Raw genomic sequence first — 15,924 nt, 5'->3', positions numbered from 1 at the left:
AATTAAACTCCAAACCTCTTAGAATAAGACCAAGAATCTGCAGTCTACCTTTGCCAGCCTGTCTCTCCTCACCTGGTAATTCTCTCCCCATAACTTATAGTACTTGAATGACAGAAATGCTCTGCTCTTCCTCAACCACATAAAGTATATTCCCACTTGAGGAATTTGGCTATTGCTATTCTTCCTTCTGGAGTACTTTTCTTCCATATCCTCATCTAATTTACTCTTATAAATTATTAATATCTCTGGGCAAATATAATTTCTTCAGAGAGGGCTTCCCTCAGTCCTCTACCTCAAATAGTGTGTTTACTAGTCAATAACTCTCTTTTCTTTCCCTGTTTTTTTTTTCTTACTAGAATTTACCACTACCAAAGTTATATATATTACTTGTTTACTGGTTTATTTTCTGTGGAACTTCTAAAATGTTAAGTTCCAGGAAAGTGGGAATTTTGTCTTACTGCTATATCTACAATGCATATGAATCCACAAACACCTGTTCAGGTCATGAATAAATATGTTCTGACATTAAATATATTTAAAAACAAGAGAGAAATTCACAGCTAAGCAAAACAAGATTGAATTGACTAGCTCCTTAACTGCAAGAAAAAAAAGGAGTTAGTAATACTATGTTTGAACTTCATAACTCAGTATGACTTCTGATTTTGAAGAATTCTCCTTGGAACTTGCTAAGTTGTCCCTCTGGAGTTGTCTGCCTACCACCAGTAGTTGGAGTATAAATATGCATCCCTGACCCCAGGGTGATATCCTTTGCATTTTTATTCATTTATCCTTAGGGGATAACCAGTGCTGGCTGGATTCAGGGAAAATAAAGAAGACAGACTTGATGACTCACTGATTTTGGAGAGCAATGACGGACTTAGAGTTTTCTGAACTAACACTGTGTGTCCAATTGGAATAGTATTGTGTAAAATAGATAACTCATGAATACAAAGTAAATTATTAGAATCAGTTGGAAAAAGCTGAATCTATTTAAAAGATAAAAATAAGAAAAGTTTGTTCATGGGGTGCCTGGGTGGCACAGCGGTTAAGCGTCTGCCTTCGGCTCAGGGCGTGATCCCTGCATTCTGGGTTCGGGCCCCACATCAGGCTCCTCCGCTATGAGCCTGCTTCTTCCTCTCCCACTCCCCCTGCTTGTGTTCCCTCTCTCACTGGCTGTCTATCTCTGTCAAATAAATAAATAAAATCTTTAAAAAAAAAAAGAAAAGTTTGTTCATGATGGTCCTAAAATAGGAAGTGACAAGTTACCATGACTATGCCAAAAGATTATTGTTTGGCATACACAGTTATAATGATATGTAGAAGCATATGTAGAAACATAATGCTATTCATTAATATACATAAATTTATAGAGTCCTTCACAAAAGTGTGGTCAACATCTAGGTTACAATCCACTAGTGGTTATTACCCCACATCAGACATATTCAAGGCATTTTGTTAAAGGCTTACCATAAAGAAAGTTAGATCTTGAAAGAGAAAAAGAGATCATCAAAAGGTAATTTGTATGAGAACTTAAAGTTCTTTACGTGATTATTGAACCCTAAGCATGAGAAAACATGAATTAATCTTGTTTGCAAACTGTACATTCTATACTTAAAACACACATAAACACACAGTCTCTCTTTCACACACACACACACACACACACACCCACGAGATCAACCTTGTATTGATCTTTTCTGCTTGAACACAAGAGTATTTTACTCCCAAGCATAAGTAAACTCTGACTCCCCAATCAAGATAAAGCATGCGCACAAATAGTTTATTCTTATCTGTAGCTAGCAGTATTCACACACCACTAACCAATCCTTCAATTTCTCATGAAATAATATTGAAAAGTGGGCTCTTGTTTTTTATATTAAGAGTAGAGGATGAATTCATTGTATTTAATAAGAATATGAAGCCTTGGTAACAGGGTAACAGATGGCTGTTTTTTTTTTTTTTTAAAGATTTTATTTATTTATTTGACAGAGAGAGACAGCCAGCGAGAGAGGAAACACAAGCAGGGGGAGTGGGAGAGGAAGAAGCAGGCTTCCCAGTGGAGCACGGAGCCAGTGCGGGGCTCGATTCCAGGACCCTGGGATCACTCCCTGAGCCAAAGGCAGACACTTAACAACTGAGCCACCCAGGCACCCCCAGATAGCCGTTCTTGAGTACATCTTGCTTCAAATGATACCTTGAGACTACTTAACATTCTAGCTTCCTCTTTTGCAAAAAGAGCTAAGACTTGTGGCTCAATAGTAGCACACATATTATGGGAAAAGTCACTAATGTAGATTTCATTGTCCACTATTTCCATCTGGATGAAGAATTCAAAGATGTTGAGAGTACCCTACTTTAGGACAGAGAGTTAGAATTGTAAGTATGGACACTGAACACTATGCCCTATTATTCAGTCTGTTTTGCTGCTGAAGAGTCTAGTGTCAAAATGACCTTCACCCACCCAAACGGGTGAGTCCAGGCATTAGTTGTTTCTTTTTTCTCTTTACTTTTCTCGCTAGCTCAGGAGGCTTGAAATGGCTATACGTAGGCTTACCTCCAAGTCCCAACATTACATCTCATCTACTCTGATTTCTGAGTAATTTCGCTCAAGTAATTCTAGGTCTCCTCATCTATAAAATAAAGGGTTCTATGTGTTTGGTAAGATACCTTTCAACATTAATATTCTCATTTTTAATTACATGTCAAATTAAATTCTTATATTGACTTAAGGTTTATTATCTCTGCCTTAGAATTATGCTCATATAACAGAAAATAAAATGAAAATTAAATTTACTTACTCGATACTAAGTAAAAGATTGCATGCATGTATCAGCAAACAACAAAAATGATTATTCTATAGATAATCATTAAGATAAGGTATTCTTGATGCTGTGACCACTTAAGTAGTGAAGTATTTGATAAGCATTCATGAATATGATGATTGTTTAATATAACAGGGACTTTGAAAGTTCTTCTTTCCTTCCTCATGCTGTGCAGAGCCCAAGCAGCAAAATATTACTGCAACAATGAACAGAAAAAATCCTAGATATACTCTCTAATTTACTGATGGCTTCTAAAAGAGATTATATCGTGAAAGCAAATATGCTTTATAGTTGGATGCGTTTGGGTTCCAGGCCCAGCTTCATCACTTACCAGCTGGGTGACCTTAAGCAATTAAACATCCACCAATTAATTTTAACTTTAGGAGGGTAGAAATTCACTTTCATTTACAGTGCTATATTCCCAGTAGGTCTTGGCATATTGCAGATATTTGCTGAATATTTATTGAAGAGAGGAACCTCTTAAAAACAAATGGCCAAATATCAGCAAAAAACAAAAACAAAAACAAAAAACAAATCATTGTTTTTTATTAGGCAATGAAGATAATAATACCTTAATGCTTTAGAGTTAAAAAGTTAATTTTCATGAAAGCCAATGGCATAGCCCACGGTGCTTTGCAGGTGTTTAAAATATGCTTGTTTCTTTCCTTGACCCAGTATAAAATAAAGCTAGGTCAGGTAAAGAGGAGATATTTTTCTTAAAAAAAAAATTCTGATTTTAGGGGCGCCTGGGTGGCACAGCGGTTAAGCGTCTGCCTTTCGGCTCAGGGCGTGATCCCGGCGTTACGGGATCGAGCCCCACATCAGGCTCCTCTGCTATGAGCCTGCTTCTTCCTCTCCCACTCCCCCTGCTTCTGTTCCCTCTCTCGCTGGCTGTCTCTATCTCTGTCAAATAAATAAATAAAATCTTTAAAAAAAAAAAATTCTGATTTTAAAAACAATATCTATAAAAGCAATGAAATATGCCAATATACAGTTTAACATCAATTAGATTTCATTTTAAGGGATAACTCTTGATGCTACAAAACACTCCTCTCATTACCCTCTCAGGCCTGCGATCATGATTGCCTCCCTCCATAAGCTCTTCTGTGTCATCTCATAACATTCATTTCTGTGACCAGTCTCAAGAAGGTACTCCTGCTCAAAGATAAGCTGCTTTACTAGATCCTTAGGATCCTCAAGGTTAGAGACAGGGCCTCACACAGAGCATCTGGCTGAACCATATGACATTGCTGATATTTGGCCGTTATGACCCACAGGATTAGTAATTCCATATGGTTCAGCCAGTAGCTAGTCAATAAATATTTAATTTTTTTAAGTAGGTATAAAACAGTAACTTTACATTTAGTCTAATTCTCAGCATAAATTAGAGTTGGATTATGAATGATGCTCCAACATATGATTTTAAACATAATATAACAATAAACTAAAATCATCAGGCAAAATGTCTTGCCTTATGCTATTTGTTCTTCTATCACTGAAACCGAAACACAAGAGTAATACCTTGCTTCCACGATTTCCCTTAGATAGGATCCTCCCCTCTTTGCCCACCCAACAACTTCAATAACAGCCATTCTACCCCACTCTTGAAGATCCAGGTCAGATGCTATCTCCTCCATAAGGCTCAACCGGGCATGTCCTTCCTGTGTTCCTACCCTGCACCTCTTTCTACGTACGTACCTCATTGGAGTACAGGAATCTATTCTTACGAGTATGCTCTGCTTTTACCTAATATGAAAGCATGTAGTTATTTGACAGTTACACTGAAAGATTCCTCGGTTTCTCAACGTCTTTCATTTGAAAAATTCACTGATTTTATTTTGGAGTTCCCATATATGTAAATCAGACTTTAACAATTGACACAGCAAGCCTTTTCCCCACACCTTCCCAGATAAAAACAAATTAATTTCTGGGTTACACAAAAAAGAATGAGCGATTTTAGGTTATTTAAAATATAAACAATATGACAATTGTCAGCCATGTTTACTTCATTACTATGTGTTCTTAAACAACAAACAAAAAACTTACCAGTCTCAGAAGTCCTTACAGAGAGTAAAGAAGATAACTGATTGCCATGACCAAATCTGGTATACGACCTGACAGAAATGTTGTAGAGGGTGTAAGGTTTTAAGTCCCTTAAAATTATGTTTGTGGTTGAGGTGTTCTTCATCAACGAGGTGTCCATATTTTTATACAGCACTTCATAAACAACAATAATCCCATTGGGTTTCCTAGGTGGTGACCACCTCAAATTTATTTCACTTGCAGTAACATCAATAACTTCAACATCCTGAGGTGATGATTCTGGTTCTGAGGGATGAAAACAAAAATTTAAATACGTGTATTTTTTCATGCTGTTTCAGCCACTAAAGGGAGCATGAGGTAGACAGCAGTGAGCATGCAACACTACTTGCTTCTTTTGATTAAAATTGCACCTGATATTCTTACCATCTTCTAAAGTTCTCACAAAGATGTCATTTTCTTCAGACAAAGAACTTTCTCCAACATGGGTTGAGGCAGCCACTCTCATTTTATATTTTGTGTATTTCTTTAACCCTATAATGATAATAGTTATCAGTTTAAAGATCATAAAATAACATTCATGTATTAGCGTCATTTGATACAGCACCAGTGAAAATAATTTATTTGGGAGACTGGCTCTCCAAGTCAGTTTCCTTGTAATCTCATTCTCCCAAAATCCCTTGGGCATGAGGGTCTTCCCATGTTGATGATATTTTAGTTCTTTCCTAAATATTAGGGCAATCATCTGAGGCTGAAAAATAATTTTTGGCACGCTGCTAGGACTATTTTGACTTGGCACAAACATCATGTCAGCTCAGTTACTTCAGCTGATTTTCACATTCATTGATTCATTCATTCCAGCTTTTAACACTTTATTTCAATTCCAGATATAAAATTCTCTGGTTTAAATATGTACCTATAATACTTGTGATCTGATGATCTCATTTTTAGTAGATAAATATAGACAAAGAAAAACACATTTAATCAAGTTATTTCTGCACATTTTTCAAGATATCCATGGCAGCACAGCATAACAAAATCTGAAATGATGCAGCACGTGTCCTGCAGTGTTTAAGGCAGAAAGAGACGCATATTTTCACCAGAAAAGCAATGCTTGAAAAAAGATTGTTCTACCTGTTATGAGAAAGCTGTTATCTGTAGTAGTCATCTGGAATGCTCTGTTTGTATCCAGTTCCATTGCATAAATGGTATAATGAGTTATTTTTCCATTGGGATATTCTGGAGGATCCCAATACAACAAAATAGATGAAGAACTAATATTTTTATAGTTTATAATTTGAATGGAGCTTGGCACTTGTAAAGAAGAATGAACAATTAATGCGAACAAAAAGAAAAAGTATTATAATGTGTAAGAGCAGTATTTGCAGGTAATGAATTTAAAGGAAATACATTCTTACCTTGCTCACGTGTCCTCACATTGAGAACCGTTGGTGGTCCTTCTCCCATGATGGTGAAAGCAGATACACTAATCATGTGCTCAGTGAAAGGTACAAGTCTCCTGATAACATAAGACAGCTGGTCTGCAGCAATGTCAGTGATAGACAGATTCCTTATAGCTCCTATTTGAAATCAGTTTAAAAAATCATGATCAAAATTATTTTTCCTCACAGAGTGAAATCTTAAACTTGGTTTCACACTTGTCATTAATTTCTCTATGTACTCCTGTATGTAAAATAATAAAAATATGTGTAAATAATAAACATGTATAATTAAGAATACATACATCCTGGAACATGAGACTAGTATTTTGAGAAAATACAACCTTCTGAAAGGAACAGGCTAGGATTTTTTTTTCTGAAATGAAAGATGAGGTAATAATATCAAATTAAAATTTTATAAGTATGCTATGCTGTAATGTGAATGTTATTGAAATGAGACTTATTTGAGCTCAAAAATCACCATACCTTTATTAAACTCATTGGAGGTTGAAAATAAGCATGCTTGGATAACTGACACAAAATTATGCCTGAGCAAGGATTTCAAATAATGTTATTTTTTTAAATTAAGAACCTGTGTTTCCAACAATGTTAAATAACAACTAGGCCAAACAAATACTGAAGGAAACATCTGCATCAGAAATTGTGGGCCTCTTAATTTTTAGTGTTGCACCAGTCTTTGCACAGGAAAAAAATGGATCAGTAAATGAAATAAACATATACTGAATGTAATGTGAAATTCTGGCTAATTCTACCATCAATAAAATAACATAACACTTTTAATTTGGAATGAGATAACTACCAAATCAGAAAAAAAGGCAATGAAAAAAAATATATTCTTCTCACTTTTAGAATAACCAGAGAGATCATTTAGATCTGTGTCATGTAACCAAGTATTTTTAATTTGCTATATATGGCATTCTTCTTTTAGAAACAATAAGATCCATTGACCCTGAAAAGCAAGTGTATACACTAATGACATCACCACATCGCCGGGGTCACCTACACCTGTTTATCACCCCATGCACTAGAGTTGTAACTTTCTGACCTATTTACCTTTAGTGACATTTGAAAACCTATTAGTCAAAAGCTGCGGAGAATGTGAGGCCTGTAAATGATTTGAAGATATGTTAATCCCTCCCCATCACACCTGCTTTGGCAACTGTAATAACTGATTGTCTATGCAGCTTGGCCAGAGACTCTAGGGTGCTACTTTCTCTAGGAGGAAGGTCAAATGGGTTAGGAGGGGCCAACTCCTGCCTGTGTGGCATATCCATTTGCTGCATGAGGTTATCCAACAGTTGAAGAAGAAAAAAATCTGACTCCAGCCCATGAACCATTAATAATTCGGTTGAACTCTAAGCTAAGGTTCATATCTGGGCTAGCCAGTACTGGTGGTTGGAAATACACTTCAAAGAACATAAAAATTGTACCTACCAACTGCTGACTGCTGGTCTTCAGCTCTGTTCCTCACAGGAAAGTTATTAAGTGGATGACTGTTATATATAGCGGAAGCAAGCGAGTACAGGTCTGAAGATATCTCTGCTGAACCCTCAAATAATTCTGCCATTGACTCTACTATGTTCACAGTTTCTGGAGTCATTGGGTCATCTATATACTGAAATTAAAAACAGACACTTACAATGACCGTTTGTAACAGTTACACTTAATAATGACTTCACTCAAGTATTTAGTTTAAAAAACTAGTAACTTTGGAATCACACTTTTTAAAAAGATAGTACTATTTCCACAACTACTGTCTTCCTTTATGTTCCCAGATTTCATTCTTTCCCAGGTTTCATTCTTTCCCAGATTTCATTCTAGAGCTATTAAATTCCTGCATCATTTTAACACATCCTGATCACTCCATTATCTTAAGAGATCAATACTGTATTGTGGGATGAACGGGATATTTGTTTCTGATTCAAGTTAATTACTTTATTGTAAAATTAGACATCCTCACACAGAGGTTTCATAAATAAACTATTTTAAAACCATTCACCCCCAAAAGTAAGTGTTCTAGGCATACTGCCATATTAAAATATGTTTTGCTTCTCTGTGTGTTCTCATTTGCATATGAGGTGAGAGAGGCTTGCATGCCTGCTTGATACGTCAATAACAGTAGTCTATCTTTGATTAAGTGAAGTTACAGACACGAACAAAAATGCATGGCAATAGCTTTCAAATAGCCTATCCAAGGCTCTGGACCTAAAGAATATTTTTAGTAACTATGATTGCTCCTAGATCCCATAACGTACTTCACACATGTCAAGTTCACCAAAGTAACAGATACTGAAGTGAAAATATAAGGAGCACATTACAGATAAATACAGAAAGAATTTCTATGGGGATAACAAAACGACTCTTTCCCTTCTCCCTCCCTGCGCAGCATAAGTGATTGAGGAAAGGGTATTTGGGGCAAATACCATTAAGTATTTTGTGTAGTTTTTCAACCTTGGAAATAAGACTAAACATTAATCAAAGTAAATGTTGCCTTAAGAGACTTAACAATCAAATGAAATGTGCAGATTTTGGATTCTAACTAGTACATACCTACCAACACAGGCTTTGAAGATAATCAGGAAAATTTGACTATGTTCTAGATATTAGAAGATATCAAGACAATATTAGTAATTCTGTTAGTGGTGGTAATGGAATTATTGTATGAATTAAAATGTCCATGAGTTTCAGAGATTTGTTCTTAATTAGGCATGTAGGAGCAAAATGAAGTCTGGAATTTATTTTAAAATATGTCCAAGGCAACAGTAACAATGGGAAACAGTTGATGCCAGTATGGCAGGATGTTAGTTACTGAATCCAGGTGTGGGGCAAATAGGGGGTTATTATTACATTCTCTTCTCTACTTTTATATCTGTTCAAAATTTTCCAGGATAAAATCATTTTGAGAAAAAAAAAAGACATTGCAAGAACTACTTGCTTTTGGTCCATTCTTTTTCAAGTTCTGCTTCAAAACTCACCTTTTTAAGAAAAATAAAAATGCTTTTTTAAAAAAAGAAAATCATTTTATTCCTTCCCAACTCCATGCTCTCATACTCTCAAAACTTATAATATATAATAAAGGTTTTATTTAGGTAAATAAGTTTTGGTACACTTATCTTTTAATTATCTTACATGTTTTGTGGTTATCTTTAGTCCTAGAGCCAAAAACAGGGTTTTTATTCCTAAGTAACATCAATACTTAGTATTTAAAAAACTAGTAAGAGGTGCTCAGGAAAAATTTCAGGAAGGCAAGAAATTTTAAGGCAGTTTGTTTAACCATCTACAAAAATAGGTCATTGGAATATTAACTTTTCTAAGATATAAAAGAGTGGAGAAATGATCCAAGGAAATCTCTCGTTCTCTAAATGATATTTATAAAATAAAATTATCTAAATATTGTTACATCTTTTGCCAGAAGAGTATTGTGATGAAAAGCAGGGGGATACCTATAAGATCTATTCTAAAATTGTTGCAATAAAGAACTCTGGATAGGGAACTCTATATGGGACAAGTTAAAGGTCTTCTATCTTCCAACGGCTCACTTCAGCTCTGCCTCCACAGGGAAATCAGGGAGGGCATGAATCACAAACACATAATTCAGAGATGCTCTAGTATTCCAGCCAATAGTTTATGCTTGAAGCACACAGCTGTTTCCACTATCAATCAGCCACCCTTTGAGAATCTAGGGCGTACAAAGCACTGCAGAAGGCACAAAGAAGTAGTCCAAACAATTTCCCCGTGAACTACAACTTTGCATTAAATCTCCCAACATTTTACACTCCATGTCCGATAAATTATTGAGAGTTAAGCCACAGCATCCCATCAATTAACTAAGTTCAGTATCTCTGTTGGCAAATTGCCATTTCAATATAAGAGTTGACTTAAATTTTGACTTTCTGAATTTCTCTCAAATGCTGGTATTCTGGAAAGACTCTCCCTAACTGGGGCAATGATTTGGACGTTGGTTTCACAACAACCCGGAATGCTATTCGTTATCACTGAGAGGGCTGTGCCATGAATATTTCTCACACTTTGCCTCTTTTAAAAAGGCGTTAGATATTATGTTTTTCAAAGGATGAAAACAATTATTTTAAGAGCAAAAATAATGGGAAAGAACTAAAACTTAAGAAAGTAACTGGAAGGGGCCGAAGTGGATGTGAGAGAAATGGCAGGGAGGAGAAGCCCACTGCAAATCCTCAAGGTTTCAGACTCACTGAGTTAGTCCAGGGCTCTCAACCTCAGCACTACTAATGTTCTGTGTTAGATCATGTTTTGTTGTGGGAAGTTTAGCAGCATCCCCGGTCCCTACCCACTAGAAGCATCTTCTCAGTTGTGACAAAGAAAAATGTCTCCAGAGATTGCCAACTGGAGAGCAAAATCTCCCTTGGTTGAACACAATTGACTTTGTGAATGTCACAGTTCATCAACATGAAAGCCCTCTCATATGCTACCCAGGAATCTTTGGAATTTATGTGAAAGAATTACAAGTTCTTCAGAGTTAAATTCCTAATCCATCTGTATAAACCAACCTGATTCTACGTGCTATAACCTTCATTATAGCTAATATGATTTTATTTCTAAAAAAAAATCTCTATTACATCTATCAAAATTTAGACTCACTGGAAGTCTACTGGATTGAATTAATGAAACAGTTGACTTATTCTTAAGAAATGCTTCTATATTTTATTATAGACTATATCATGATTTATACTCTCTTATTAAGCAATGGTAAAAAGAAAAGTCTGCAATTAACATATGTTTGGAAACCTAATGGATACTGTATCCTTCTGCATATTATTTAGGTGTCAAATCTTTAAGGTTTCTTTTTCTGTTCCTAATGGTCAATAAAATAAACTTTATCTCAAGCACTCCTAAACTACTCTCGAGTCCTGTCAGCTTCATTCCATAGCAGTCGGTCAAGCATTTAGCTGGCTTTCTTCTCATGTTCACCAAGGACAAATATTGATATACTTGTGAAATATATCAGATGAAAAGATGTATCTGTATGAATCTCAGAAATCTGAACACCAGGCATCAAGATGGTGTCTTTCAGGAGAAAATGCCCCAGGATTCTACCAGAAGAACAAGCACAGGATGAGCTCTGAGTGTGAAATTCAACTTAAGAACAGTCCACGGAGAGATGACTTGAGGGTTTTACAGACTTTAGTCTCAGTGGAATGAGTCTCGCAAAGAAATTGATTTTATTCTTTGCATTGAAAGAAGAAATGAACATCGAGATAGAAAATGGTTCTTCTCAATTTGGATCTAATCAAATTACATATGGAATATTGTATTCAGATGATTAAGAGGCTCACTGACAAACTGGAAAATATACATAGGAGAGTAACCAATAATATGAAGGCTCCAGAAACCATAGCTGATGAGAAACTGAGGACGTTAAGCCTTACGAAAATCATGACTATCATCTTCAAATGATAAAAAAATTAAATCATTGTGTATTGTTGTTACTTCTACAAAGAATAACATTTAAAACTACTATATGTCAAATATGGTGCTAAGTACTTTCGCTTATGTGATATAACTTCATTATAGCCTAAAGAGTTAGGTATCAAGAGCTCTATTTTACAGTCATCTGTTCAAGTTCACAAAACTAGTCATAGCAGAGGTAGGATTGAAACACATTTCCCTGGTTCAAAATTCCGAGCTCATACCATGTGGGTCTAGAGAAGAGAGATGGGACAAACTGGCAAACATTAGAAGACTGAACTGAATATTAGTTCAGTTCAAAACAGTTAAAGAACAGAGTAATTTCTTATCCAGCTGTGTATTTTCTGGACCTAACAGAGTGCCTGGAATTTTGTAGTTACTTAATAAATACAGAGGTCATAAAGAAGAATATTTTAAAGTTCATAGAATAGGAGCTGCTTTTGTGGCAGTAGATACCCTATTATCAGAGTTGATAAAATATTTTAGCAGAGGCTGGATTCCCAATCATTTATTAGGCATGTTATATATGCAATTCATATATAAATTTGGCAGTTGAAATAAAAGTCTTCAAATGCTGAGATTAAATTTTCTAATATATTTTTTCAAGTATTTGTTTAAATATTGAAAGTAAAATTTTATACGTGTTTCAACATGCTCAAATAAACCCTATTTATTAAGAAACAAACCATAAAATATCACTGGAAAAAAATTTCAATAAGGGTGACTGACTTTCTGCAATGATACTAAGGAGTTAGATTTCTTAAATAGATATATACCTTCCCCATCTGTTCTCAATTCTTATTTAGTTACTTCTCATTAAAAAGAAGTATAAATAATATACTTAAATCTGGAAGGATTATTCTAATAGATGTGTGAAATATAAAATAGTGGGCTGGGAGAGTGTGGTGGACAGTCTCTCATGTGGCCCCCCTATTATTCCTACCTCCTGCTGTTCATGCATTTGTATAATCCTCTCCTGTTGTGTGGGAACTATAACTTGTATCTAACCAATGAAATAAGGCAAAGGTGAGAGGATGTCATGTCATTCCTATGATAAAGTTATTCTATATAGATTCCCCTTGCTGGCATGATGAACTAAATGACCATGTTGGGAAAATCCTTGTGACAATCCTGTGGGAGGCCTCTATGAGCTGGGACTAAGGCTAGTCTTCAAAACGCTGAGGCCCTCAGTTTTACAGTCAAAAGGAAATTAAATCTGCTGAAACTCTGAGTCTGGAAATGGCTTTTTCCCAGTTAAGCCACCAGACAAGAATACAGCACAGTCTGCCCTTGATTGCAGCATTACGAGACCCTAAGTAGAGAATCCATTTAAGCTGTGTGGATTCCTGAGGCACAGAAACTGTGAGATAATAAATAAATGTGGCAAATTGTTATACAACGATGGAAAACTAATGCAGTAAGACAACAGCAGTCCAGGCAAGAGACTATGCAATCCTGAGCTGCGGTGGAGACACAGGAATGAAATATAGATGTATGAATCACCCTTTGGAGGTAAAAATAACTGGCTTAATATTGAATGACTATTGAATGATGAGTATAACCCAAGTCAGAGGTAGTCCCATGGTTTTGAGCTTTTATGACAGAAAGAATAACAATGCCATAATCTGAAAAGAGAAATAAAAGGCATGTAAAAGCACCATAAAGACCTTCTCAGTGCTTAGACGATGACCTTCAGGTCAGAGAGCTGTGGTGTGCCCAGTCCAAGGAATAAAAGAATTCTAAGTCTAGTTATTTGGTATCTAGGCATCAAATTAGTCCCTCTCCAGATTTTGTTCTTCATAACTGAAACTATTAATTGTCTGGATAGACTTTCTTCTTGTATATCCTGTGGAAACCTTCATAGGTCTCCATCGCCATCCCCAGATGTCTGTCAAGTATCTGTTCTAAGCTGTATCCCAGCTTTGTCTCCTCCTTCTCGTCATTAACCAAGCCATTATCCCAAAAAGGATTTTTGTTTTGTTTTATGAGGGAAAATGAGTTTAGATGTGACAAACCTGACAGAACCTCTCTACAAATGGTTGCCATTAGGAACAGAATGTCAGAGAAAGACCAGAATAGAAAGCAAGGCAAAGGGATCATTCAGGTAGGCAGCTGTGATTGAAAATTGTGTGATCATCGAAAGAAAGTGTGAGAAGGTGGCTGAAAACAGAACTGTCTGGAATGCCTTTATAAAGGAGTTATAAAATTATAGGAGAACTAGCTGTTTCATTTTTTCATTACACAAGACCAAAATTTTGCAAAGTCACAGCATATGAAAGCGGAGGATGCATGAGGCAGAAAATACTCAAAAGCTGGAGAGTGGGAGAGCAGAAAAATGGATTCTGGAGGAGATAATGAAGATGGGGACACTTAAAAATATATAACCACCTTACCTGACACTTAGGAGGTCACAGGTGACTTCTAACAAGATCTCAAGGACTTAGATAATTCTTGTACAGGGTGTGGAAGCCACACTTTGAGAAGCAGAAGGGCAAATGAAAGGGAAGAGTCCTTATACAGTATCAAGGTCAAGATGAAGGGTAATAAATGAATACCCTAAACCAGGGGTTTTATCTATTATCTCCCCTACTCCTCACCCTGTAAGGGGGGTATATACACCCTGCTTTAAAGATGAGGGTACCAAGTCTCCAAAAGTTGACTTGTCCAAGGTTATAGAACTAGTAAGTGGCAGAGCCAAGGCTAGGACCCAAGTCCATTTGGATTTAGAGCCTCTGCCATATCTCTCTCCCCACATCAACTTCCTGAAAGACGAACCCAAGCATCAGTCACATGGGAAAACAGAAATATCAATAATAGGCCTGATCTAATAAAGGAAGATACCATCATAGAAATAAGGAGAAGTAATGTGTCCTTTTATTGAGAGAGGATAAAGAAACTAATAATGAGTGTCAATCAGGGTGAAGGTTCCACTGCCATGATAAAAATCATGACAGGTCACAATTATTTAGCATAGCACTTACTACATACCACATACTGTTCTAAACTCTTTTATGCACATTAACCCATTAAATCCTCATTAATACCCTTGTTATAGGGACTCTTATAGTCTCTACCTTTGAGAAGAGGAAACTGAAGATCAGAGAGGTCAGGCCAACTTTCCTAAGGTTAAACCAACCATAATGGCAAAACCAAGGTTTAAACCCAAGTATTCTGCCTCCTAAGTCCGTGCTCTTAATCTCTCTACTGCAGAGCCCATTAAGTGACCAGGATTTAAGCCCAGATTTATATGACCCCAAAGCTCATGTTCTCTTCAGTGTATCACAGGGATTACAAGTCATATAAACAGAGGCAGAATCACAAAGAAGTCTTTCTAGAACATCTTAGCTTCAAGAGAAAAACAGGTGTGGCAGGCCATTCAACAGACATCATTAACAGAAGTAGGAGATGTCACCTAGTCCCAAAACAGCTAACTATCTAATTTAAGACCTTCTCAGGTGGAACAAAGGTTTAAGCTTTTGCCCTTTGCCTGAGTTGTCAACTAGAGTATCAGAGAAAGCATAACTCACATCTTTTACACACAGAAAAGAAGTAAACATAGGATTGAATTTTAATCCTGTGCTGGAGATGGTGAATAATTTGGAGTCGTAAATCCTGGGCAGCCAGAGTGCATTGAGTACATAGCATCATCAATTTTCAAGTATGTACAAGAAATGGAAGAAAGCAGAGACTAGAAATAGAATGGACAATATGAATGGGAAAAAATAATAGCACAGATAGAAAAAGTAGTGATTCTGAACCAAAACAGTAGAAGCCAATTGATGAATAATCATCAGGTAGCTCCTGCAAGGCCTGTGATTGGATTCACTGGTCCTAAGTATATTTATTTTTATATGCATACTTGGATGTGACTAGTCTGGAGGCTTACAGGGCCCTCACAAGGTGAATAGCTGGCTAGGTAAGGTGAATGAAGACAGGAAAGGGAAACCAGTGTGGCCTGTACTTCTAACAGAAACGAAAGGGAAAAAATAAGACTTCCCTTGTGAATAGAGGCAAACACATTGTCTTCTTATTTTCTATCTATGAATGACTTAATTTCCATTATTTAGTCGATTGTTTTCTTTTTTTTCCCCAAGATTTATTTATTTATTTGAGAGAGAGTGCGTGAGCAGGTGGAGGGGAAGAGGCAGAGGGAGAGA

At 36.2% G+C, this 15,924-nt stretch overlaps 1 protein-coding gene across 5 annotated transcripts in view; it reads right to left on the bottom strand.

Moving 5' to 3' along the window:
- PTPRQ (protein tyrosine phosphatase receptor type Q) overlaps window positions 1–15,924 on the bottom strand; it is a 203,362-nt gene that overhangs the window by 162,947 nt on the left and 24,491 nt on the right. For all 5 annotated transcript variants that reach the window (XM_034644219.1, XM_034644220.1, XM_034644221.1 and 2 more), the window contains exons 10-14: window positions 7,757–7,937; window positions 6,281–6,442; window positions 5,997–6,176; window positions 5,289–5,396; window positions 4,869–5,150 (exon numbers count right to left, since the gene is read on the bottom strand). In XM_034644219.1, coding sequence (XP_034500110.1) covers window positions 4,869–5,150; window positions 5,289–5,396; window positions 5,997–6,176; window positions 6,281–6,442; window positions 7,757–7,937 — 913 coding nt within the window. The remainder of the gene's footprint in view (window positions 1–4,868; window positions 5,151–5,288; window positions 5,397–5,996; window positions 6,177–6,280; window positions 6,443–7,756; window positions 7,938–15,924) is intronic.

Source organism: Ailuropoda melanoleuca, chromosome 15, assembly GCF_002007445.2.
Source record: "Ailuropoda melanoleuca isolate Jingjing chromosome 15, ASM200744v2, whole genome shotgun sequence".
Classification (NCBI taxonomy): domain Eukaryota; kingdom Metazoa; phylum Chordata; class Mammalia; order Carnivora; family Ursidae; genus Ailuropoda; species Ailuropoda melanoleuca.
Note: the sequence above shows the minus strand (reverse complement) of the source record. Positions and strands in the feature narration are given on the sequence as shown.